The 23537-nt window shown below is 43.8% G+C and overlaps 1 protein-coding gene and 1 long non-coding RNA gene across 3 annotated transcripts in view; one reads left to right on the top strand and one right to left on the bottom strand.

Moving 5' to 3' along the window:
- Positions 1–23238, top strand: part of LOC119247611 (uncharacterized) — a 160518-nt gene extending 137280 nt beyond the window's left edge. Inside the window, exons 3-4 of the long non-coding RNA XR_005125785.2 lie at positions 22155–22226; positions 23006–23238. This is a non-coding gene — a long non-coding RNA (uncharacterized LOC119247611). The remainder of the gene's footprint in view (positions 1–22154; positions 22227–23005) is intronic.
- Positions 1391–15299, bottom strand: PTHLH (parathyroid hormone like hormone). Of its 2 annotated transcripts, XM_037514178.1 has the most exons (5): positions 15210–15299; positions 13486–13743; positions 12800–12922; positions 6377–6796; positions 1391–1873 (listed from the first exon to the last, which is right to left on the bottom strand). In XM_037514178.1, exons 3-5 carry the CDS (start codon positions 12898–12900, stop codon positions 1864–1866), a joined length of 531 nt encoding a protein of 176 aa, XP_037370075.1. In that variant the 5' UTR covers positions 12901–12922; positions 13486–13743; positions 15210–15299; the 3' UTR covers positions 1391–1863. The 2 variants fall into 2 exon arrangements, with proteins under 2 accessions (XP_037370075.1, XP_037370074.1); XM_037514177.2 differs by lacking the exons at positions 13486–13743; positions 15210–15299 and adding an exon at positions 13146–13419.
- Positions 23239–23537: the final 299 nt, after the last annotated feature.

Genomic DNA, 23537 nt, shown 5'->3' with positions numbered 1-23537 from the left:
TCTGAACTTTTGCCAAACTGGTGTTTAAAAAACCATATATTTCACGTGAACAATGTGTAAGGGTTTGGCACAATCTTACTAAAGATTCAGAGTTCCATGTGGAGTTTTGCACAATGAGCTTTTCTTGTTTTCAAGGCACTCCAGAATACTGGTTGATGCAGTATTAGTTAATGGACCTTAAACTTCTGAATGTCCCTGAGATGTAAAAGTCATCTTCAGCAAATTCATAATTGAGGCTAAGAACAAATTTTCATATTTGCTTACTAACAGAGGCTCAAAATTTTTACCAAAATATACAATGGGACTCAAGCAAAAATATGAATAAGCTCAATTTTGGAATATTCCTCCCAGAAACATTACCCTGCTGACACCTGCTCAGACCAGCCTCCTCCTGTGTGTGTGTGTGTGTTTTCTTTTTCAAATGCTCATCAAGTTTTACCACCTTTCATAGTTTCTTGAATAGGGCATCGAGGCAGGCGTTTCTTGCATGTGTGTGTATCATTTTCCCACTGGTCTGAGAGAAGCTTGAGGGAAGTTACAACACTTCTTCTTGTGCCTCCTCCCAAACCCCTAACAGACTACGGGACATAGAATACCTCCCAAACGTGAGCTGGCTTGATTCACAGACCATTTATGGTGTTGCGCTGTTTTTCACTCATGTGGCCTGAGCTGCAGACAGTTAAACAACAACAAAAAAAGCTGTAACAGAAAAATGTTTGTGTTTTCATCTGAGCACAGAGGTCAGAACAAGGAGGGTGGTGGTTCTTAGAATAGAAGGGGGATGGTGTGTGCATATCACCGAAGCTGCTTGCAACCATCGGCCAGAACAGTGACATCACAGGAAAGCAAGTTTCCCTGTGAAGAGTTTGGGGCTTCCAAACCCGAGCCTCTCTCCTTTGGCTGGTGGAACCTTTCACAGGGAGAATCCTCGAGTGCCTCTTTGATGCTGGCTATGGTTACCAGTAAGAGCAAAATTTTTCCAGTTCAACTTTACGTTGGTCACAATTACCCTTGGCCTTAAAGTTCCTGGCCCACCTCTTTCCCTTCTTTTCCAGCTCTGGCTGGCTCTCTGCACTAAGTTTCTTTAATCTTTTCTCCTGCCATCTCTCTGCTTTTCCCCTTGCTCTCTCCTGTCCTCGCTTCAAATAGTACATATTTTATAAAAAATGCCATCTAGGTAGTTCAGCCAATCTATTGACTTGAACTTAAATATTGGACAAAATACATTTTAAGTGGTTTTTAACTAAAAGCTAATGTGAAAATGTTGGAATATGTACCAATGTAAGCATATTAAATTTAAGACCATGTGCAAATACGGTTTAAAAAATTACATTGTGTTCTTTCTGCTAAAATCTGAAAGGATATAGATATATAAAACCCACCTTCTGAGTCATGATGTAATTTAGATTATATTTTATTAGACATTCTTTACAAATTTAAAATACTGCTATTTTTACATGCACAGAGGAAAATCAGTTTGGATAATTATATTTAGGCATTCATTAAAATCAACCACAAAATAGAGACACTTTATTGTGTCATTTCTCAACATACTTGATATGTATATCTAAAGTGCATTATGTTACAAAAAATATAGAAATTCAGCAGCACCAAGATACATTTACAAAATAAATACATTGGTTGACAAAATAAATTATAGTAAATGTGATAATAATAATTGAATTAGACTTGACAAAAAAAATTCACAATGACCAACGTGCAGTTTCATAGAGTGATGGAGGAGAAACAGTTTTATTCCAATGCATTTACAGTATTTACAGACAATAAATATTTCTAATACTTTCCATATGTCCACTTTTACAGAATTCTGCAATATGTCTTCTGAAGGTCTCATTGAAAATTTCAATGCCTCCTGCAAAGAGAAGGAAGGGAAAGAAGAGGAGAAAAATAGGTTAATTCTCCTTGCACATGAATAGGCATAAAATAAGGAACATAAACGAATGAATACAGAATCACAGTAGAAAGAGATTCAGGGATTCTTGTAAATACCTCCTACAGGAGATGTCTGTGGGACCTGTCTGCCTCTCCATAGTCTCAACTACAGGCAGAGCCTTTCATTCCACCGAATGATCGATGTGGTGCAGAAAGAGAAAGAGCCTGCTTTTCTAATTATATATACTCTGCTGGAGAGAAGGAGACCCTGTGAGAAGTTTCCAAAGCTGCCAGTTGGCAAGTTGAAGAAGGGAAAGGACAACTTTGAGGATTTGGAACTAAGGTTAGGTGGCATAATCCATCTTCAAATACACCTTGCTTAAAAATTCGCTCCCTAGTGAGGTTTTGACATAGGCAAGTCCAGAGACTGCTTAATCTGATCATTTGGCCAGTTTCTTGCTGAGGTACTGGGATGTTATGGGGATAAGGTTGTATGATTTGGGGTGAATGTTGGAAAGATGTGTAGGTAAACAGTATGTTCGACTGAATATTTGATGATATCGGTCATTTCTTTAGTCATCCTTAAACACAAATAGGTGAAGCTATCGTTGGATTTTAGTTTTTGAAGCCAAAACTAAGACTAAGGATCCTATCTTGTTCCACTGGTTTTTGAATAGCTATTGCATTAGGGATTGGGAGAGCCTCTTTTAAATAAGTGAATAAGAATCAATTTCCTTAAAAGTATGGAATAACAATTTTTCACATCACTGTGTTTGTTACTCAAAATAAATTATCACCTAGGAATGACATTTTTTTTTAACCTTGAAACACTGGAATGATAGTATTTTCAGACATACTGGCAGTGTTTTCTCTGTTCCCTCTTTTCTTTCTGTCTGTGTATTTTATTTCAAACAAATATGTAGAGGCATCTAAGGAAGAGACTATAGAATGGAATTCAAGTGGCTGTATCACTGCATTAACAGCTGCAGTGGTAGGTAGAGTTTCACATAGGTGTGCGAACAATGAAAGGGCAAATTCTGGACATTTAGGAATTTTATGTGCAGCTCAAAGCAAGAAAAACAAGTATAGCATTTAGGGAGTTTTAATGTCTTAAGGAATTATCTCTTTCCCTGATAATTTTGGTTGGAGTGATAAACTAGCAATCAGTTGCAGAGGAAAAAAAGAAGAATTTAAGATTAAACTGGTGGGTGGACATGAATGACTGTGATGAACAAAAACAAAAAGATATTTGCAAAACTGAAGTACTTGTGTTGTATACTGTTTTTAAGATTTTTTTTTGTATGAAAAGGTATTGAGTAAATTGAATTTAAGAATAACACAAGCAGGGGGCTCCCTGGTGGCGCAGCAGTTGAGTGCTGGGTTGCGAAGCTGCCTGCAGTTTCTGCAGCACCGGTTCGATCCCCGGCCGCCGGTGAGTGTCCCACATGGCACGCAGACCTCTCCTGCCGCTCCCGCTGCTCCCCTCAGCAGTGCATTTCATCAGTCTACCTGTTCTGTTCCCCACTCTGGTGAATTCTCTCACCCTCCCACGCTTCTGACTGTATCCAGTGCTTGTATAAATAAATAAATAAATCTTAAAAAAAAAAAGAAAGAATAACACAAGCAAGGGGGGGGGGAATGAATAGTACTTTGAGCAATTATTTCCTTTGAAGGAAAGTCAGAAAAAAGGATTAAGCTAAAGGACCAAGAAAAATATCTTTTAATTATATTTTATACTGCATAGCCAATTTGCTTGTTACCTGGTTTCTGATTTCCTTCTAACAAAGACAAGTTTTGGAATCGCCAAGTAAAACATAAACCACCACCTAAAAGAACATGTATATGTTTATTATACATGTGTGTATGATAACACTTTAAAACCTAGACCTTTGGGATACTGAAAAGCTTTTATATTATTTCTAAATCAATATTTACTAAGGGGAAATATATGGTCTCAATGAAATGAGCCCTACTGTATCTGAGGTCTCATTTGCCACATGAAAAATTTCAAAATGTAATTTCCAAAATGTAAAGCTATGTATTTCCCACAGAATGGCTCATGTGAGAGGAGCAAGGCAATTTGAGCTCAGTCGTTTCTTCTGAAGAAAACTGTGTATGTTATAATAAAGTTCATGTTTACTGTATCACCAGATTCATATCATCATATAACAATGCAAAAAGACTAAAGGGAGGACATTAATAAAAGGTTATTTGCTTATAAAAATTTAAAATAGTTATTCTAAAATGATTCTGTTTGGATAACAGAATTGTAGTGTCCCATATGATCTCATCAGTATGCTCCCACATTTCCCCTTTCCTGCCTGTACCTCTGTTGGGTTGTGTTGGGAGGGGGCCAACATCTGGCTGCCAAACGGACAGTGCTTTCCATGAATGTCCCTCACAACCCGGGCATGGAAAGGAGAAGCAGAAACATTCTATTTCTTTCAGTTCTAGGTCTGGATTTGATTAGGCCACTACCTAATTTCACTAGATCTACTTTAACTTAGAGACAGCTTTGGGATAAGATTTGATGAGTGCTCATTTTCCTTAATTCTCCAGATATATTGCAAATTTTAAATGAATAAAATTCATTTAAAAGTATACTCTTGTTTCACTCACTCATTTATATTCAATGTCATATATGTGTGTGTATGTATATGTGTGTGCATATATAGATATACACATATACACATAAACACAAGACAGTGTTTAGGATCATAAAATACACTGAATATGGGCACTGAGCCAGAATTCATAGGATTGGTTTTGTTACCCTTTTAGGTCATAAGATAGCTGCAGACTAGGTCATTCACTGTGGTGAAGATTTCTCTCGTGCCACTGCCCTTTGATGACCAAAGCTTACAGCTTATCCAGTGTAATTACCTGCTAAAGTTTGATGGCAAATTTTATCGGCTATGCAATGGTGGGTTTTGTCAACTCAGAGAGTGGTGATGGTAAATAGGTTCACAAACTCACATTTGAAGGCTCATTGTACAACCTTCTCTCTAATCAAAAGAAGGGACTGGAGCAGTTACAGGGGCTCTTTCAAAAAGGAGATAATTAGCTGCACCTGACATATTTGTGTGTTTTCCCCCTTTCTTCCAAACCCTACAGAAGTGCTGTATTGAAAAGTCAGAAACATAAAATAGCCTATGAGTAAAAATGCATGGGTCAGGAAGCATCCCTAGAAATGAGGAAAGAACTTCAGTTCTGAGGGCTTATTTGGATTTCTATTTTATAAAATGAGGTTAATATCTCCCTCCCCCCCTTTTTTTTACCCCATAGAAACACAGTAGGTAGGTAGGCAGATGGATAGATAGATAGATAGATAGATAGATAGATAATAGGTGAATAAAGGAACAAATGGATAGATAGGCAGGTAGCTGGATGGGTGGATGGATAGATAGGTGATAGAATAATCAGAACTAGATCTACAAGCACCAAGACAACATCAAGTTGCAACTTACTGAGTGTTTACTATATGACATGCACTGATCCCATGTAGTAAGCTCATTTAATCTTTACCCAATCCTGTGAAGTTGGTACAATTATTATCTTCATTTCACAGAGGAGGAAAGTGAGTCTTAGGAAGATACAGAACTTGGCCAAGGTTGTAAACTTTAAATTTAAAGTTCACACCCAAGTCTTGAAAGACTTGAACCTAGTCTCTGAAGTCTGTGAATGGCCTTCCTACCTGTCTCTGTAAGATAGGGGTAAACAAGTCGCATAAATGGAAAGTTTTATTTTTCCTACTGTAATATCTTACAAAAATTCTTTCAACTTGGCAGTGGACAAAATAGATACATGAAAAAAAAAAACTGAGCTCCTACCCAAGCCAATACTTCATTTTCAGACACCATTTTTCTTTTATGAGCTGGTTGAAACCAGAATTTAATTTAAATATATTTAAAGTGTGTGTTTGCAATTCCTAATTTATTTCAATAAAAATAAATTTCAACTTTAATTAAATACATTTAGTTAAAAATAAATTATTAAAAATAAAAAAAGTGAATGGCCTAGAAATGTTTATGGTAAGATAATGTGCTGTAGTGTTTGTAGATCCTAGCCTTCTATGTTCTCCCATGAAGTGAAAAAAAAAAAAGTAAGAAATGAAAAAGGATGACATTTCCCAAGGTGTGAGAGCAGGGGAATAAAGACACGTCTCCAGCAAATGCTGAAGACAGTCGGCTGAAGCTTGAGCTGGACATGAAGTAAGGAACAGAGAGCTGCAGGACTGAAGTGTTTGGGGCGCAGCAGGGGAGAAGGGAGGGTTCCGTGGAGTGGAGGAGAGAAGTGGCTTCTAAAACGTATGTGGTCTGCTTTCAGGAGACCATTCTGAGCTGTCCTGGCTCGGGTAAGCTTTTAACTGGTGGGGTCGCCGGTGGAGGTAGACAGAAAGAGAAAGATCTCGGCTTGCCCAAGCCAAGACCAAGCGCGGCCGGAGGCCCGAGCGGCGCTGCGGCAGCCCGGGCGGGTCACCTACCGTGAGAGGCGCTCCAGCGCGTTGGCGGCCGAGTCGGAGGGGCGGGCGGCGTCCAGCCCGCTCCCGGCCACTGCGCCTCGCCAGGCCGACCGCGTCCGCCGCTTCTTTTTCTCCTGCTCCTTGCGTTTTCCGGGCTTGCCTTTCTTTTTCTTGCCGGGTGTCTTCAGGGGCTGCTCTTTGTATGTCTCCACCTTGTTGGTTTCCTGAGTTAGGTATCTGCCCTCGTCGTCGGACCCAAATCGCACCGGATGGTTCTTTGTGTTAGGAGCAGGCTTGGAGTTGGGGGAGACCTCCGAGGTAGCTCTGATTTCCGCGGTGTGGATTTCTGCGATCAGGTGGTGAAGGAAGAATCGTCGCCGCAGGTCTTGGATGGACTTGCCTTTGTCATGGAGGAGCTGATGTTCAGACACGGCCCTTTTGCTTTAGAGAAAAAAATAGCAGAAGAGGAAGTGAATAAATAAATTGTAGTCGTTGATAGAGACCACAAAGACGGGGGCGGGGAGGGGGACATGCCCTTTCTTTTTCTAGTTGGTCTGCCACAGGCCACAAGCTGGAAAGGCAATTCGGTGAAAGTGGGAAGGGAAGGGCACCAGTGAGGAGGAGGCTCGGAGGCCAGGGTTGGCCTCTTGCTGGGTAGGTGACCTAGGTGGGAAAAAGGGCACCCCAGACCTCGTGGGCCCCCTGTGTTTACTGGGAAGGTAAGGCATCCAGCTATTTCCATATTCCCATCTCAGTTAAAACATGATCAGTTATTCTCAGAAATAGTCCAGAAAGCACTAAGCTGCTTTTCACCTTTTCAGAGTTCTGATGGGGAAATAATTCCAGATGTCCTAGCCGAGGAGATTGGTTTTACCTGAGTGCTTGCCTTAGGCACACTCATGTATATGGGCTCATGCACACACACACACACACACACACACACACACACGCACAGCTCCCTGATAAGAAAGTAATATAATACTGAATCTCAGAGCCCAGCACGTTCTAAGAGTAAAAGCAAACAGACCAAGAATGAGGTGAGCAAGAAAAGCTGTCTAGAAAACCACTTTCAGGCTAAGTTTTAACACAGGAGTTGCAAGCTAAATTTTAACATATTAGACTCTGGGCTTCCAGGACTTACAACTAAAGGCTCACTGTCAGAGTGCATCTTCATGTAAAGTCGTCGGTGGACTCTGTAAAATTGTGCATTTAAGTGAGAACACTCTGGTTCTTCTGTGCTTCAAGGTTTCATTTGTTGGTTTTTTAGTTTAGAACTTCTAAGGGTATTATCCTTAGTTGAGAAATTCACTTTTCTCCTCTTTCTCTGTGACATATCTCTAGGAACAGATATGAAGTGATTTTTTTTTTCTATTTAAACAACCCTCTAATGAAAAATATGGTGAAAAAAAATAATCCTGTCCATTCTTTTAGCTGGTTCTCTGACTCTGGCTTAAATGCCCATTCATGTATTCCTTTTTCATGCTCTGTGTGTTTTAACCACAATGAAAGCTTGCACATATGAACAGGTATATCTGGCTGCTTCAACATTGCTGTTGCTCTTTGCTTCGTTCCCTTGATTGCTGTGTTCCTTGAGAGCTCCTTAGAAAAGTAATCCTCTTGGGCCTCCCCTGGTGGTGCAGGCGGTTGATCGCCGAGCTATGAAGCTGTCTGCCACCTCTGCAGCACAGGTTTGATCCCGGCCAGCAGTGAGGGTTCCACATGGCGTGGCAGACCTCTCCTGCCTCGCCCGCTGCTCCCCTCAGCAGTGTATTTCATCAGTCTGCCTGTTCTGCTCCCCCTCTGTCTCTGGTGAAGCCTCTCACCCTCCCGTGCATCTGGCCTGTACCCCGGTTCTTGTATAAGTAAATAAATAAATCTTTTTAAAAAAAGAAAAGTAATCCTCTTCCCCAAAAACTCCCTTGAGTGATTTCTGCCACTGAAAGCTCTACACTGAAAAAAATCTTTCATTTTCAAAACTCTTCAAAGGTATTTCTTGGGGGTCCATCCCTGGATGTTCTTATTCCCCTGCACAGTGGTGTCTGGATCCACCACTGTCTTATGAGAACCACTTCTTTAACTTCTCAGAATTAACTTGACAATCATAAATAGCCTTCTCATTGTGTGGATGAGAGAGTGAAGTTTGGAGATGCCTCGCTCAGTGAGAGCAGGTACAGTCAGGATTCCAGAAACTAGGCCTCCTGATTCTAAAACCAAGATTGCTCTTTCACATTCTCTGGCCCTTCTCTGCTCGGATGAAGTGCATGTTCAGGAAACACTACCGGAAGGGTAGGGAATGAAAGCCTGCTGTGGGATCCCTGACAATTCACCCTTGGACAGCAAGCTATGAATTTCCTCGAGGATCAAGCTGTTGCCTTCCCCTCCAAAAAGTTCATTTTCATCACTAAAATAAGGACATGGGATTCCGAGAGTTTGGATTATCATGGGGTGGGGGAGGGGAGGAGGGTGAGAGGAGAGATTGTCTAGTTAGATTATGAGTTAAAGGAGCAGATATGAAAAGACAGCCATTCCTTCTCTTGACCTTATAGGCAGAATACTGGCCTCCTTTGGATATTTTAGCATGTGGACTGACTTTAAATCCTGTAGCCATGTAGTTGAAAAAAAGACATGAGTTAATGGAAAGGAATTTAACAGGAGCCTGGTTGAAATGAGGTATGAAGGATTCACTCTTCATTTTGAAGGTGCCACATGTGACTGGATTAAAAATCACTTACTTTGTGGCAATAGCATCTAGAAAACCTTAATAATTTACAAGTGGGAGGATTTGGCAGATTATATTTATATTCTCTAATGACATTTTTTAAAAGAATCGGACTGATATGCTTGATATTTCATAAGCATTGCTGTGAAATAAGATCTTTTAGCAAAATGTCACATTTAGACATACTTAGCCTGTCATTTAAAGTACAGGGATCTTTTATTTCTTTCTCAACCCCAGGTACACCTCCTCCCCATCTGTATTGCTCCCCAAATGTATAATCAATGTAGCCTATTCTCACAACCCAAAGCCAAAACTTTTAGTCTGTTGTAATCACGCCACCATTGCCCATGCCTCCGGGGACAGGCATATATGCCTGTCAGTGAGTCACAGCGCCCTCTTACTTCAAACCCTGAACTTTCCCAGATGGCTCTTCATTCTCCTGGGGAATGCAGTAATCCTCCTATTTTAGAAGAAGCCTCCAATATGACCCAACTTTGTCCATTTTAAAATAGCACCTCTCTTGGGAGGTGCCAACTTTGCTTTCTGCCTGGCAGGGGGCATTTCCTAGTTAGCGGCATTTTTCTAAATGTTAAATCTGAAATGCTATTAGATGATTTGCTTCATCATTCAAAAACATCTATATTTAAAATATGGAGAAGAATGAATTTCTGATTGGGCAGCTACCTGAGAGGGCAGGATTATAATGGCACCTTTATGATCAACAAGGAATAAGGCCCATAGGAGGTTCTATACATTTTCAAAATAGATGGGAACTGACATAAGGATAAATGAGCGGCTAGTGGAAACTGGATAGACATAGGTGGTGGCTAATCAATTCAAATTCAAGAGGCTTTTCATTCAGACAATTCTGAAATATTTAAGTTGTAAATATGGCTCCAGTGATAGTCCATTACTCTATTTGTCTTTAAGCATTAGCTAGCACAGCCTTTCACATGGCATATATCACATATCTAAGCTCCAGCATGGAAAAACAAGAACATTAATTCATACTCTCCTTCGATTATTGTAAAAAAAAAAAAATTGCAGAAATGGAGGGGGAATACTTAACAGACAAAAGTAGAGGCTGTCAAAAAGATATAGCTCTTTAGCTTTAAAGAACAATGGCTCTCAGGGGACTTTTTCAGGAGGAGATTAAATTTCTAAGGCGCTCTCAAGGAACACAGGGAAAAAGCAGAGGACTGGAAATTCCTCCTCCAGCCCAGGCAGGAGCAGCAGGCTTGCGCTGCTGTGAGGCTCCACAAGAAGGAGCTTGGGTTTGAGGAGAAAAGTTCTGTGGCACATGGAGGAGCCGGGGTTAGGGTGTTAGAGTTAAGATGACTCACAGAAGTCCCTTCCAGCCCAGATGACTCAGTTGAAAGTTATGCTTTTCATTAAGTGGAACAGACCCAGTCTGGCTCCCCAGCAAATCAGCCAGTGATGTTTTAGGTTTCTGAATCTGCCGGGTTCCCTCTCTAACTTATACACAAAGGTAGCCACCTGCTGAAAGCTATGTTCATCTGCACAGAAGCATCCATAGCATCACCTTCCAACCTTCAACATGCTCATGCTCTAGCTACCTTTGTTGAAGGCTTCTACACTATCAGATCCAAAAGATGCACAACTGATTATTGCCCCCTTTGCATGATTCTTGCTGTACTAATTTCTGCCCCCTTAAAAATGAGTCCCTAGTTAGCAAAACTTCTAAAGCAGTTTCTCCTAATACTTGGTGTGAAAAGTAATTGGGGAGGAGTATGGTTTGATTATATGTTAAAATTTCTTTCAAGAAACTCAGTGGGTTTAGCGTAATAGTAGACTGATGTTTTGTCTAGCACACAAAATGTACTGTGCCTTGGCAGAAAAGCAGAAATAATGACTTGACTTGTTTTTTTTTTTTTTTTTAACTCCATTTGGCTGCAAGAATTTGATGAAACATCTTCATCTACTGATGATTTCAGCCTCTGTGAAAAACCAGGGTTGTAATGTGATGATCTATTAGCCATTAGCTATAAGAATGTTTTGTGGTAGTTTTATAACCGTCTGCTGAGTGTGAGTGTTTAACTACAATATTATATTTCACCCACAAACAAAACTATAACAGAGTCTCTGGCTACTAAATGGTTTCTGATGTTCACTTTGCAAGGTGCAACAAAGAGAGTTAAAAATAGCCTTCAGGACAACTTAGCACTATTTTTATGCCTTCACTGTGGATTTAATCATGGTCCATTTACTGTTTCTCAAAAGAGAAAACAGGTATTTCTTAAGCAACTTTAAAGAAAAAAAATTGGCTCCATTCCAATATAGTATTTCTCGGCCAAATAAATACAGTACGTACGTGTGCTTTTAAGAATTCAGTCCTCACCTATATTTACATATGGATCTTAAATAATTGAATTTAATATAAATCTCAAAATGAGCAAAAAATGAGTATTTCTTCAGAAATACATCAGCAAAATGTTGATTTGAAGAGTACAATGCTGCTTTATCTTCAGTACAATGTTCTACACAATTTGCCTTAGGAGATTCATAATAGATTTTCATTTTGCTGCCAAGGTTCAGACATGTCTAAAGTAATTTCATTTAAGGATTTTCTGCTTTAATTAATAATAGACCAAGGGCACATATAAAACAGTTGCCTTTCTGTATCCCCTTGGGAATTTACAAGGAAGCATCAGGAACAGTACTGTAAATATCAGATATTGCACTTTATTGTCAGTGTAAAAGTTCTCTTTAATTCCTTCTCCAGAGGCAAACTCTTCTCAGTTCTCAAACTTTATGCTTTTCCCATCCCCAGCAGGGAGCAGCTTCAGGATCACCTTGAGGTGTGTTACACACATGAATGAACTGTGTCCAACAGATAATTTAGATAGTGAAACTCTCCCACCTTTCCAACTTCTCAGGCAATACCCCTCATGACATTTGTCTAGTGGCCTTGGAGGTATGATTATTTTAAAGAAAAAATTATCCTTAAAAGAATCACCAAGAGAGAATGCCGAAAGACAAGTTTTCAGTCTACCATGCAAATATATAACTCCAGATTTAAGAACTGTGAGCGGTCCTTTCAAGGGAAAAAGAGTTTCCACACCTACTGGTCCTTTTGGGATGGAGCTCTCTAGCGTCCCCGAAAGGTATTGATACTAACCTTGGCGTGGTGCCATTTGCAAAGTTGTTACTACTTTATTATATAATATGCCTTCATTATGTAATGTGGTCCTACTTTATATGCTTAAAATTATGTCATTCATAATAAAATTAGATGTAAGTTTTTCGCTTTTCACACAGCAACTGCCACCCACTTTCAATATGTATACCAGCGCGCACGGACTTCTGTCCCCATGCACCCCAAGGCTTCCTCTAGCTTTCCGAGCCTCTCGGACTCCGCCGGGTTTCTAAAGCCTTCCTGGGTCCTGAAAGTAACCTTTTTCTTTCCGTGCAGGCAGAGGATCTTTGCCTAGGCGCTTCTGTAAAACGCTCCCTCTTACGGAAACTCGCGTGAAATGTGTCTCTCGCCTCTCTGCCCTGGAGGTTCAGCCCGTTCTCCTGCCGCCGGGTTTGAGGACCCAACCTCGTCGCCCTCTTCCCGCCGCAGGTAGCGGGATCTCCCGCTGGCTCGCACCAGAGGGAACATCCGTGACTGCTGAGAGCCCTTGGCGGCGCACCGCCCGCGGTCCTCTCGCCCCGACCTTCCCAACCCTCACCCGGCGCCCTGGGGAGGCCGGGGCACTTACAGCCGGCGGCCGAGTTCCTCCACCGAGCGCCCGCAGGAGGGCACCGAGTAGCTCAACAGGAACACTGCGACGCTCCACTGGTGAACCAGCCTCCGCAGCATCGTCTCCGCTGGCTCTCGAGACCTGCAACAGAGAGCAAAGGGGCCGAAGTGTCAGTCCGGAGGCCACATCTCCTCCCCGCACGGCCCCGCTCCCCCGTTAGTGTGCTCTCAAATAGCCGTTTCAGCATCCAGGGCATCTCCCAAGTTGCAAAGAAAAAAAAACAAAAAACCAAAAACAAACAAAACAAAAAAACCAAAAAAAACCCCAAAACAAAACACTTTCTCTGGAGCCTCTCAGCACTTACTTATTTAGGAACCAGCTACTCCAACTGTGCCTTTTCCAAACCACACAGGCAAAAAAGGACCAAAAAGGAAAGAAAAAATCGGAGACACTTCCCCTGAAATAATAACCCAAATGAAATGGTTTTCTACGTGCATCAAGGATGCGTCGCGAGTTTACACGTCTCCCATAGCAATGTCTAATGACTGTGGCCGCAGCTCTCCTGGGTGCGTGGAGCAGGGCTAACCCCTTCCCAAGAGAGAAGAAAGTTTCCCCTCCAAAGTCAGCTTCTGGGCGCACTGGGCCGCCCGGTTCCTGAGCCACTTGCAGCGAGACCCACATATATATGCATAGCCGCCGTCTACCTCCTCTGGTGGGCTGGTTGCTTCCGGAAAGTTGATTCCACACACCCTGAGAACAAGTTTCAAGTGCGCGTGTCGTCGATCGGCAGGGCCAGGTGGCCGCGAGGGCGGGCTCACGGCGGCGCCGGGGGGCGGCGGGAGCGCAGCGCGGCGCGGCGCGGCGCGGCCGTGTCACTGGCGGGGCGGCATGCTGGCCGGGCGGCGCAGGTTGGAGGCGAGTGCAAAGCCGAGCGGAGGAATGTTCACACGCTCGGGGCAAACCTGCCGGAGAAGTGAGCTAGTCGCAAAGAGGTGGCGCCCTAGGAACGCGCGCCGGGCGAGCTAGGGCGCGGGAGCGCGGGGGGCGGGGGCGGCGGCCGGCGACCGGAGCGGGCCCCGGGGAGCCCCGAGCTGGAAATGCGCGGCAAGTGCCGGCGCTCCCCGCCGCCCGTCGGCTCCCAGCCCTGCCGAGCCCCACCCCGGAGCGCTGCCGGCCCAGCCGCTCCATCCCGGGCCGGGGGCGTGAGACCCGCCGCTCTCGATCCCGTCCGGTCAGACCCTGCCCTCGCGCGGGCGCGGAGCCTGGGCCCCCGGGGCTCCCGAGGGCTTGAGGGCGACCCCGGCAGCCGCCGCCTCCGACTCCTCGCTGGACGCGCGGGCGCCGTGGCCGCCGGGGGCGGACTGGCGGAGGAGGAGGCCGAGAAACCCGGCCCCGGAGCGAGGGCGCCGGCATCCTTCGCCTGCCTGGAAGCTCGGAGAGCCAGAAGGGAACCGCGAGAGGGGAACCCTCCTCCCCGGCCCCGGCCCGGGACTAGCCGAGCGGGGCGCGTCGTCTAGGGAGGGGGAGCTGCTTCACTGAGAAGAGTGAAAACGCTTTCAGACTCCGGATCGAGGTGGCGTTTCTTGCTGTCTCGGAACAGCTGAGGACCTCTGGAGCGGGTCCAAGAAAACCCAAACGCACCACCGAGACCCCGGTTTGGATGGCGCAAAGGGACCCGCAGGGGTGGAAGTCACCCTTTCCCGGAGAGCCTGCTCCGCGCCCCTCCCGCCCCAGGCCCCTGTTACATGTGCTAGAAGGACTAGCCGTGTCGCCTCAGCCCGCAGAGGCAGCGGAGCCACCAGTGCATGCGGTTCTGCTTCGGAGAAGCGAGGGGAAAAGCAGGGGATTCTTCCCAAAGCTGTTGGGCGGGGACGCGAGACTGCTGTGAATTACTGGGCAGTATCAGCTGGGAAAGGGCTGCAGCGGATGTGCACACCCGCCCAGCCGGCGCGCTGTCTTTTCTGCAGTGAACGCGGGCGGCTCATCAAGGGATGTTTGTCTTCTAGACAACCCCCCTGGTGGGTTTCATTTCTCCCTCGAGGGCTAGTGGGGTGTAGAGATTGGAGATGATGCGGGGAGCCTGACCTGTATCACGCCTGGCTTTCTGGCTGATGCTCCACAGATTGGACCCCGGGTGAGGGCAACAGCGCCCCCTTCCCGACCCGCGCTCAGCTCGCCTCCCTGTCCCCCTCCTCAACCGCAGCTAGCTGACTAGCAGGGCGCCGCGCGCTTGGGTTTGGGGTTACTCCTTTTCAGAAGCGGCTCTCTCCCTCATCTGATTCCTTTCAACTCCATGCTTTGAAAAACTTGGCTTCCAACCACTACAAAAAAAAAAAAAAAAATCAGGGAATTTCCACAACTTCCCTTAAAAGTTAGACCTGTTTGCATGGCATGAAAAGACAAACTATCAACATTCAGAAATGTCAACCTTTGAACCTCTAACTCTCTGATTTATAATAAATTCTTTCCAAAATGACGCAGGGACCTTAATGTATTCGTTAGATCTGGAGGGGGAAATCTGTAAAAGAGGAGATCACAAACGAGCCATTTAATACTTGCAAGTTGTTTTAAGGTAAAATGATAAAATTTGCTTCAATAACAATAGTAGCAACAACAACAACAAAGTCACTTCGCCAAATTTCAAACTACCCAGACTTTAAAATGCCAACCCTCCTCCAAAAGAGGATTAAAACCAAAATCAGATTGAAAATACTAAGTCACTCATGCCTAAATAAATTCATTACATCCAAAGACCATTACAAAGACTGGAATCAATAGATAGCTTTGATTTATGTTGCTCTTTCTACTAATTAAATAAAATTGAGTCCTTTCCCCTCCCCTCCCCCATCTTTTTTCTTTCCCCACACACTTTCCTGGTGTTAATGGCAAAACATCTATCAACTATTTTTAGAATTTCCTCTCCTCTACAAAAAGAGAAAATATAGAGAAAGGAAAAATAAATAGCCTTTATATAGTCGGAATACCATCGTTTCCTCATAATTTATGACTTCACCTTTTCCTTAGTTCAGTCTTCTCTGTTCTTCTCGCCAAAGAGGGAGATCTTTTTAGTAGTCTATTCCAGAAATCATCTTTTTGTGTGTTCTTCAAAAAAGTGAAAATAAGCCTTAAATGAACTGAAAACTTTCGTCAGGAGTTTTCGTCTTTTTTTTTTTGTCTTTTTTTCTGTTCCCCCAAGGTAATTATTAGAAAGCAGATACCTCTTTCCTAAGCTGCTTACCCCGTCTGTTACTTCTAGCAGAAATCCTCCTCAATATATACCCAGGCCCTGACTTTTTACCCTTCTGAAAAGGATATTTTCTGACATCGTAATCTAGTTCCCAATCTAACTGAATCATCTCCATGATGATGTAGTGGACACGTGACTCCAAATGAGATGACTCCACACTCAGAGCCCTCCCTCCTCCTTGGGTTTAGGACTTGAGCAAGTGCCAATAGGGACTGACATTTTGCTTAGACCTCGATATCAAGTGAATGCACCTTACAAAACAGGAGAATTGGAAGGCTTGTCTTGAACCTGAAGTTTTTCCATATGAAGACAGTTAACACTGTGAGGTCTCCACCTACACACATGCCTGGCCCATGAGCCAGCCCAGACTTCATTTGCCCTCCCCGGCCAGTGTCAGCATTCTATCCCACTTGATAAAAGAGATTTCTGAAATTTTCAGTGCACTTTTATTCATAAATTCATGTTGAAATAACCACTTGATGTGCATCCCCAGGGCTATCTCCTCAGGCAATTTAGAAAAAAATAACCAGCACTCATGGTTAACTTCCTCTTTCTCCCCCGTTTTCCTCCTCAACCCAAACAATAGACAAATATACAAACCAAAAAAGTACCTATAACTCTTTAGACATTGCACCTGGGCTCAGGAATTCCCTTATCTTATTACCAATAAGTATCCTGATTTAACATTTGCCAATCTATAGCTCTAAGCAATCTCTCCCAAATCCTATGAAACCAAACCACTAAACTCGTCCCTTCTCTCCACTGTTTACATGGAGAAATTTACATAATTGACTCAAGTAACAGGGTTTGATTCCTTTAGAGATTTTTGAGGAGGCTGTTGTCAGCTGATCTCAAGGTATCAAAAAATGAAAAAAAGGATGTAATCACAAGCAGAGGTAGGAAAGGTGTGTCTCATTAGCAAATCTCTTTGTAGTGAGAAGAGGATAAGACTCAAACAGGAGCTGTCTTCTACAGGGACAGGGCTGGCTGCTGACATCTGCAGGAACAGCCTCAGGGAAATGCTTAGACTTGCTGATGACATCCCTTCCTTGGAAATGTAGGTCTCACCCCATGCTTACACCTCCCTGCTTCCTGGGTAATGTGGAGCTTTCTCTAAACAGGTTCAGAAAGCCCACCAGTGAGACAGATTTCTCCAGAGAGATCCAAGTCAATGTGAGCTGAGCTGGTGTTTAGGAAATGAGGATCTCTAGGAGCCAGTTCTCCAAGGTGAAGTACTTGTCCTCCCCAAAGCTGTGACTTTCAAAGCATGTCTTCTCATCAGGGTTGTATTTTTGTGGGGGGTGGAGGGGGAGACATGGTGGCTGGGATAAAAGGATGTGCACCACTGTTGTCCTGATCTCTTACGCTGGTGTTTGCCTAGTGCGCTTGTCTGGGCCGAATCATTTCTTCCTTAAGTAGGTAGCCCTTGACTTGTAGGAGACTGTGTGAAGAGTCTGGAAGGCCAGACCTGTGTGTCATTGGGACTTGGGAAGCAGTTTGCCTTGGGCACCAGTCTCTGCCCCTGCAAAGCTGCCAGCTCCAAAGGCAGCACATGGTGTGTGGTACCTATCTTCTGAAGCAGAAGGACATCCAGACACCCACACTTAGTCAGGCATTGTGATTGTTTTGCTTTTTACTGGTGGTCCTCAGCCCTGCCTGTCCTTACTGGCATTCTTGTGAGAAATGAGGCTGGGAAATCTGTGTATTTCCTGGGGCCTCTTGGTCTTGTTGTGTAGGGCACAGGAAAGGGGAGGTGTGTGCCTCCTGGGGCAGCAGTCCTGGGTCTGGCAAGAGGCAGGTGGATGCCCAGATAATCTTGCTCAGCCTCCCATCTCTCTCTCTACAGACCTGGGTCACCCATTGTGGATACAATTCCAGAGGAGGACCCTGCTGGCCTCCTGGAGATCAGAGGTTTGGTGGAAAGTTCAAGGGCCTGGGGCCCCAATAGTGAGTCTAACTACTTCCCCTGGCTTTTCCTTGGGCTTTCCTCCCTGAAATCTGGACTGATTGCCATGCAGAATGTCTTCTGCCTGGAGAGTTAAGATTGGAGGCTTCACTCCATCCTGCCAGGTTGAGAGCATGGCTCTGCACCCCTGCAGTCAGACTCACCAGCCTGGTACCCCCTCCTCCTGGGAAGACCCTGCTTCTGGCTGCAGGGGAAAGGACCTTCGGAAACAGTGTGACACTTGAGGACAGGATGGGGGCATGAGTAAAATTCCTCTGGGGGAGGGGGTCCTCTACTCCCTCCTGCTTCCTGCTCAGTCTATGACTCAGGGGTGACATAAGCCCCTGGCAGACGGTGAGGGCACATCCTCAGTGGGGGTGCCCAGATATACCTCCCTCCTCCCCACCCAGTCTGGACTCAGGTCTGGTCCCTGCGGAGGGTGTGTGCGGTAAGGAGCCCTTCCTCCTGGAGCCCCGGTGTCGCTCTCCTCCTGACCCCCCACTCCACCTCCCCAGCCCTCGCGGTTCCAGCTTGTCGCTGCGGGAGCCGGAGGCCTGTCTGTTTCATTTCATTGAACACGATCCGGGGCGGCACGGGCGAGCAGAGAAAATGCAAGAGCCTAGTTCTGCCAACTGGCCCTGATTCTCAGAATCCGGTGGCACCTTCCAGGACTGACGTGAGGGCAGGAGGACGGTGGTTAATTCCTGAAGCCCGCGCTGTGTCTACTAGAGTTACTTCTGCTTGCAGTTGCCCGTTTGCCGGCCGGGGGTGTAGACTGAGGAACGCGGGGCATTTCTCCAGGGTGCAGCATCAACCTCGCTGGTGGCTCCGGTAGAGTTTGTGAACCGCGGAGCTGGCAGGGGGAAGCCAGTGAGCTGTCCATGGTGGTTAAGTCTCCTGGACGTGCGTGCGCGGCGGCCCCAGCGTGGCGCGGACCCCCACCCAGCCCCGCGCCGCCCTACCTGTGCGCCCCAGCCTGCCAGCCACCCCACCTCTGCGCGCCGGGCACCTGGCTGGACGTGTTCCTTCGCACAACTACAGGCGCGCTCTCCCCGAGGCAGGATTCCAGAGATAAAGGGGAAACGCCCGGGTCGAAACTGTGGCTTTCCTCCCAGATCCTTCCTGACGATGTCTTTCCTTCCTCAGGCACCATCTCAAGTGCTTTAGGAAACATCTGTCTGTGCAGCAGCCGGCCTCCCTCCCCTAGGCGAAGGTTCTTTCTTGAAAGAGGGAGAAGCAACCTGCTGATCTTAAGTTTCTCAGGTTTGCTAAGTGCTTCTGGAGACTGGCCTTTGCTTGTGGCAGTGAGGCTTCCCTGCCATAGTGTCAACACTGGCGGTTCTTGAGTGAGGAGAGGGCTGTTGGGAGATTGGCTGTTGTCTTAGGGATTTCTCAGGGTGATAGAGTGGCTGTAAAATATTATTCGGAGGACTGACTTGTCACTTTGTCACAAGGGGTCCCTAGTGTCTGATTACAGGGGAAGAAACCAAAAAAATTACTCACAGGGCCATTCTCTGTGAAGGTCAATTCTGTCCAGTGTGATGCATCCTTACAAAGTGTTTATTGACTTAACGAAGCTCTTATATATGTGTAAAACAAAGATGTTTTGCCTTTTATATTATCAGTACATTGTGCCCCTTTTTGTCTTTTCATTTTCCTTTTTTTTTTAAAGATTTATTTATTTATTTATTTATTTATTTATACAAGCACTGGGTACAGCCAGAAGTGCGGGAGTGTGAGACAATTCACCAGAGCCAGAGGAGAGAACAGAACAGGCAGACTGACGAAGTACACCGCTGAGGGGAGCAGTGGGCAGCAGGAGAGGTCTGTGAGCCATGTGGAACCCTAGCCCGGCCTCTGGGGATCCAACTGGCGCTGCAGAGGCTGCGGGCAGCTTCGCAGCCCAGTGCTCAACCGCTGCGCCACCTGGGAGGCCCTCATTTTCCTTTTTTAAGGAAGCTAATAGCTATTCTTTTCAGTTTTGAAGAAAGCAAAACAAAATGCCCACCACTATCACTTACCACCCCTCAGCTTTTCTCTCTTCCTGCCTTCCTCACCTCTGCTAACTTCAGTTCATTTATCAGTGTCCACCAGTTGATTTTTTGTTTTCACTGTCAGTTATCCATTTTCCCCTTATATTACTCATATGTGAAATCATCCAATATTTGTCTTCACCTTTCTGCTAACTTCACTTTGCCTAATTCCCCCAAGTTCCTTCTATTTGCTGCAAATGGCAAAAATTCACCTTTCCTTATAGCTAAATAGTGTTCCAGGGTGTGGACACATCACATCTACTTTATCCAATCTTCTATCAATTTAGGTTGCTTCCACACCTTAGCTGTTGTAAATAATGCCACAATTATCTTTTAATTTTCTTGGCAATTTCTCTCTATCACTGTTAGAGATTCTTCCACCATCTAAATACCAATTTTTCTTAAATACTACAAAAAACCCTACAAAACATGGTATAAACATTTCTAAATCATTTGCATGTTGTTCTTTTTTTTATGAAGACATATGCAATTAACATCCAGACCACAGAAACTTTGGTATTTTCTGTAAAGAGGCTGCAAGATATTCCATCTTTCTTACTGTGAATGTGTGCACTTGCAAACAACTTTGAGAATGCCAAATACCAAATAGAAAGTATTAGGACTCTATGTTTTTTCATGTTTTTCCCTCTCAGTTTCTGGATCTATAAAATAAAAATAGCTAACAGGGAAAGATGGAATATTTCTCTAAATTTTTTCTTTATTCTAAATTCTTTCTAAATGTTTTCCCAAGTCAATAAAATTGATATAAAACATCTTACTTTTCCTTTCTCTATTTACAACTATTAGTGGGAGAAAGCCTGACTCTGTACCCAGTTCCTTGAAAATCATGACATTAATCAGCTTTATACATTATTTTACAAGTTTAGTTTTGTTCTGTGAATTCCTTGGAAGCTAGCCTCCTGCTATATGTCACTGTGCACTTTATACATTTTTAAAAAGTGATATAAATAGATTTCATTCTTTTGTTCTCTATCTGTTCATCTAACTTAAGGAGTTCCCCTGCCACCCATTCCTCCTGTCTTATCAGGTTAGCATTTTCCTCTGTCTCATGGTGACACCAGTTGAGAGTTTTCCCTTTCAAGCTCATCTGATTTCCTTCAGTTTATTTTTTTAAGTTCCCTAACAGCTTCTTTATTCAGTTTTTAAGATCTCATTCTCTTATCTTTTAGATTTGATAAATTTATTAGGAAGGTTGTTAACTCACCAAGCAGTTTTGTTAAAGGGGCCTTTTTACTTTTGAAAGGAAATCAATCAATTGCTATAATTGCCTGTGAGCTAACAAAGAAAAAAAGTCCATCCATCTTTTGTTTGTGTCCACCTGCTCTCCTGATGTGCTCAATTGTGATATGAGCAGCGAGTAGGTCTTCTGAAGATACCTGAGTCAAATTAAATCACAGTTCTTTATATACACACTTTTGAGAAATGAGAGCACATTGTTAGTTATTTTTAAACCATTCTCCAAAATTCATATATAAAGCTCTTTGATCTCCTACTGGGACTCTTTCATAAGTTTATTCTTTTAAAAATCATGCAGGATCTCATTCTGTCGTAAGTGTCTCTCTCTCCTTAATGCTGAAGGCATGGTGTTACATGCTCTCCTGAGGAGATTCCCCTTCTTTTCATTTGCATTTCACAGTCAAGTAATGAGAGGGGACGTGGATTCTCACTGCATTGTAATATGTGGAGATCAATTATTATGTGGTTGTACTTATGTTAGGAAATTTAAACTGACCTTAGTAAAATTTTGTTGCACTTTGCTCTTTTCTTTCTCATCCTGCTAAGCTGTTAATTATACATCAAACTGCCAAGATATTTTTAAAGGTTAAAAAAAAAAAGGAAGCTACTTTTTGTGAAAAGTATAAAAATATTTTGTCCTATAAACACAGCTCACATTCTTTGTAAAGCTATTTTTAATAGGCAAAAATGTACATGCCTATAGCAATTAAATTGTTCTTTAAAAGACCTATGATGGCCTTAAATGGAACAGCAACTCAAGTGTGGTTGATACAGTTCCAAAAAAGCTACATTTAAAAAAGAGTTTCATTGTCGAGGTGTATGACGATGTAGTCTGTAATACACAGTCTGGACATCAGAAACGCATTTTCCCCTCATCTTATTCCAAACCAGGTGTGGCAAAAATGGCAAAACCAAAGAGACAAGGATCAAGGCAAGTCTGAGGATTTGGAGGAAAAGGACTATGTAAGTATAGTGAGTATAGATCTTTAAGATCTTCCCCAGACTTTTTAACAGTCGAGAACATAGCCTGTCACTAACTTTTAAACAGTCGAGAGTGTAGCCTGTTTGCTAAGTAGTGCAAAGTGTCTCCATGTCTATCTTGCTAGAGCTGCTGACATCATTAATTATTTCCTTTAGAGATTGAATGGAAGTACTTGTATCCCCTCTGGCATGGGCAGGGCAAGTTCAGGTCCAAACTAATACCTTGAGTTGATTTTAGCTAACAAGACTGTTGGTCATCTTGTTATATACGCAGGATTGAAAGACAAATATTATAGGAGGCTACGATACTTCCCCAGCCTGGAGGAGGCTGACACACCCTCAATATGTAAACAGTCACTATTACAATCTACTAAAGAGAGATTACATTTCATTACTCCTAAGTCAAACTGGGAAAATTAAAAGCCAGAGAACACCCCAACCACCACTGAATATTTTTAAAAATCAATATTTTCCACTGACCCTTATAGGCAAATTTTTTTGGTCCCATTTTACCCTGTGAGATTAATGACAATCCTTGCAAATTAGTTATGCAACTGAAAAGACTTCAGTAACATATCTGCTAAAAATAAACTAGAGGCAGAGTAGTGCCCTGGGCTCAAGACTACTGACGTCTGCTTTCTATTTCTGTCTGCTCATTTGTTCACAGGCACATCATTCATAGTCATCATAGGTCTAGTTTCCTGCTCTCTAATGGGAGAGCTTGTCTTGATGACCCAAGTATTTTTCATTTTTCATTTAAGTGCTATACTTTTCTACATGTGGAGAGGAGTGAAAAATACATTGGTGGAATGCCAGCAGACTCACCCCTGAATAGCACCCTTCAGCACCTGACTCTGCCACAATCTGGGGCAAAATAACAATGAGGAAGTCATTCCATCTTAGCACGTTGCAGAAAAAGGTAGGATAGAGAAAATGGAAGGAAAGAAGAGGAAAGGGAGCATAAGGGAGAAAAAATAGGAGGAAGAATGGAAGAAAGAAGGTAATTAAAAAAAAAAAAGGTGAGTTGGTGCATCGCTACCCCTGTACCTACCCTGTCTGACTTCCCACTGCCCATTAGCATGACAAGGTATTTTTCCTTTTTACCATGTTGACTTGCAGACCCTTTTCAAAGAGGATGAACTGTGCTGTTTGTTGGCTGCACTATCTCTTTAGTTCCTTCACATATTTATGGAGGGAGGGGCGGGAAGTCCCTCCTGATCTGGACTTGGGTCAACCCTAGAATTCAACTCCAGCATAGAAGCCATTCTGTCTAATAGCCTTTTTTATCATCTA

Source organism: Talpa occidentalis, unplaced genomic scaffold, assembly GCF_014898055.3.
Source record: "Talpa occidentalis isolate TD23 unplaced genomic scaffold, MPIMG_talOcc4v2.1 talOcc4.16, whole genome shotgun sequence".
Taxonomy (NCBI): domain Eukaryota; kingdom Metazoa; phylum Chordata; class Mammalia; order Eulipotyphla; family Talpidae; genus Talpa; species Talpa occidentalis.
The sequence above is the reverse complement of the archived record's forward strand: the minus strand, read 5'-3'. Positions and strand labels throughout refer to the sequence as shown.

Bases quoted from the DNA above. Each gene is read 5' to 3' on its own strand.
- PTHLH (XM_037514178.1), bottom strand. From the start codon at position 12,900: ATGCTGCGGAGGCTGGTTCACCAGTGGAGCGTCGCAGTGTTCCTGTTG. The intron at 6,797-12,799 runs GTAAGTGCCCCG...TTTTCTCTAAAG, and splicing joins GAGGAACTCGGCCGCCGGCT to CAAAAGGGCCGTGTCTGAAC.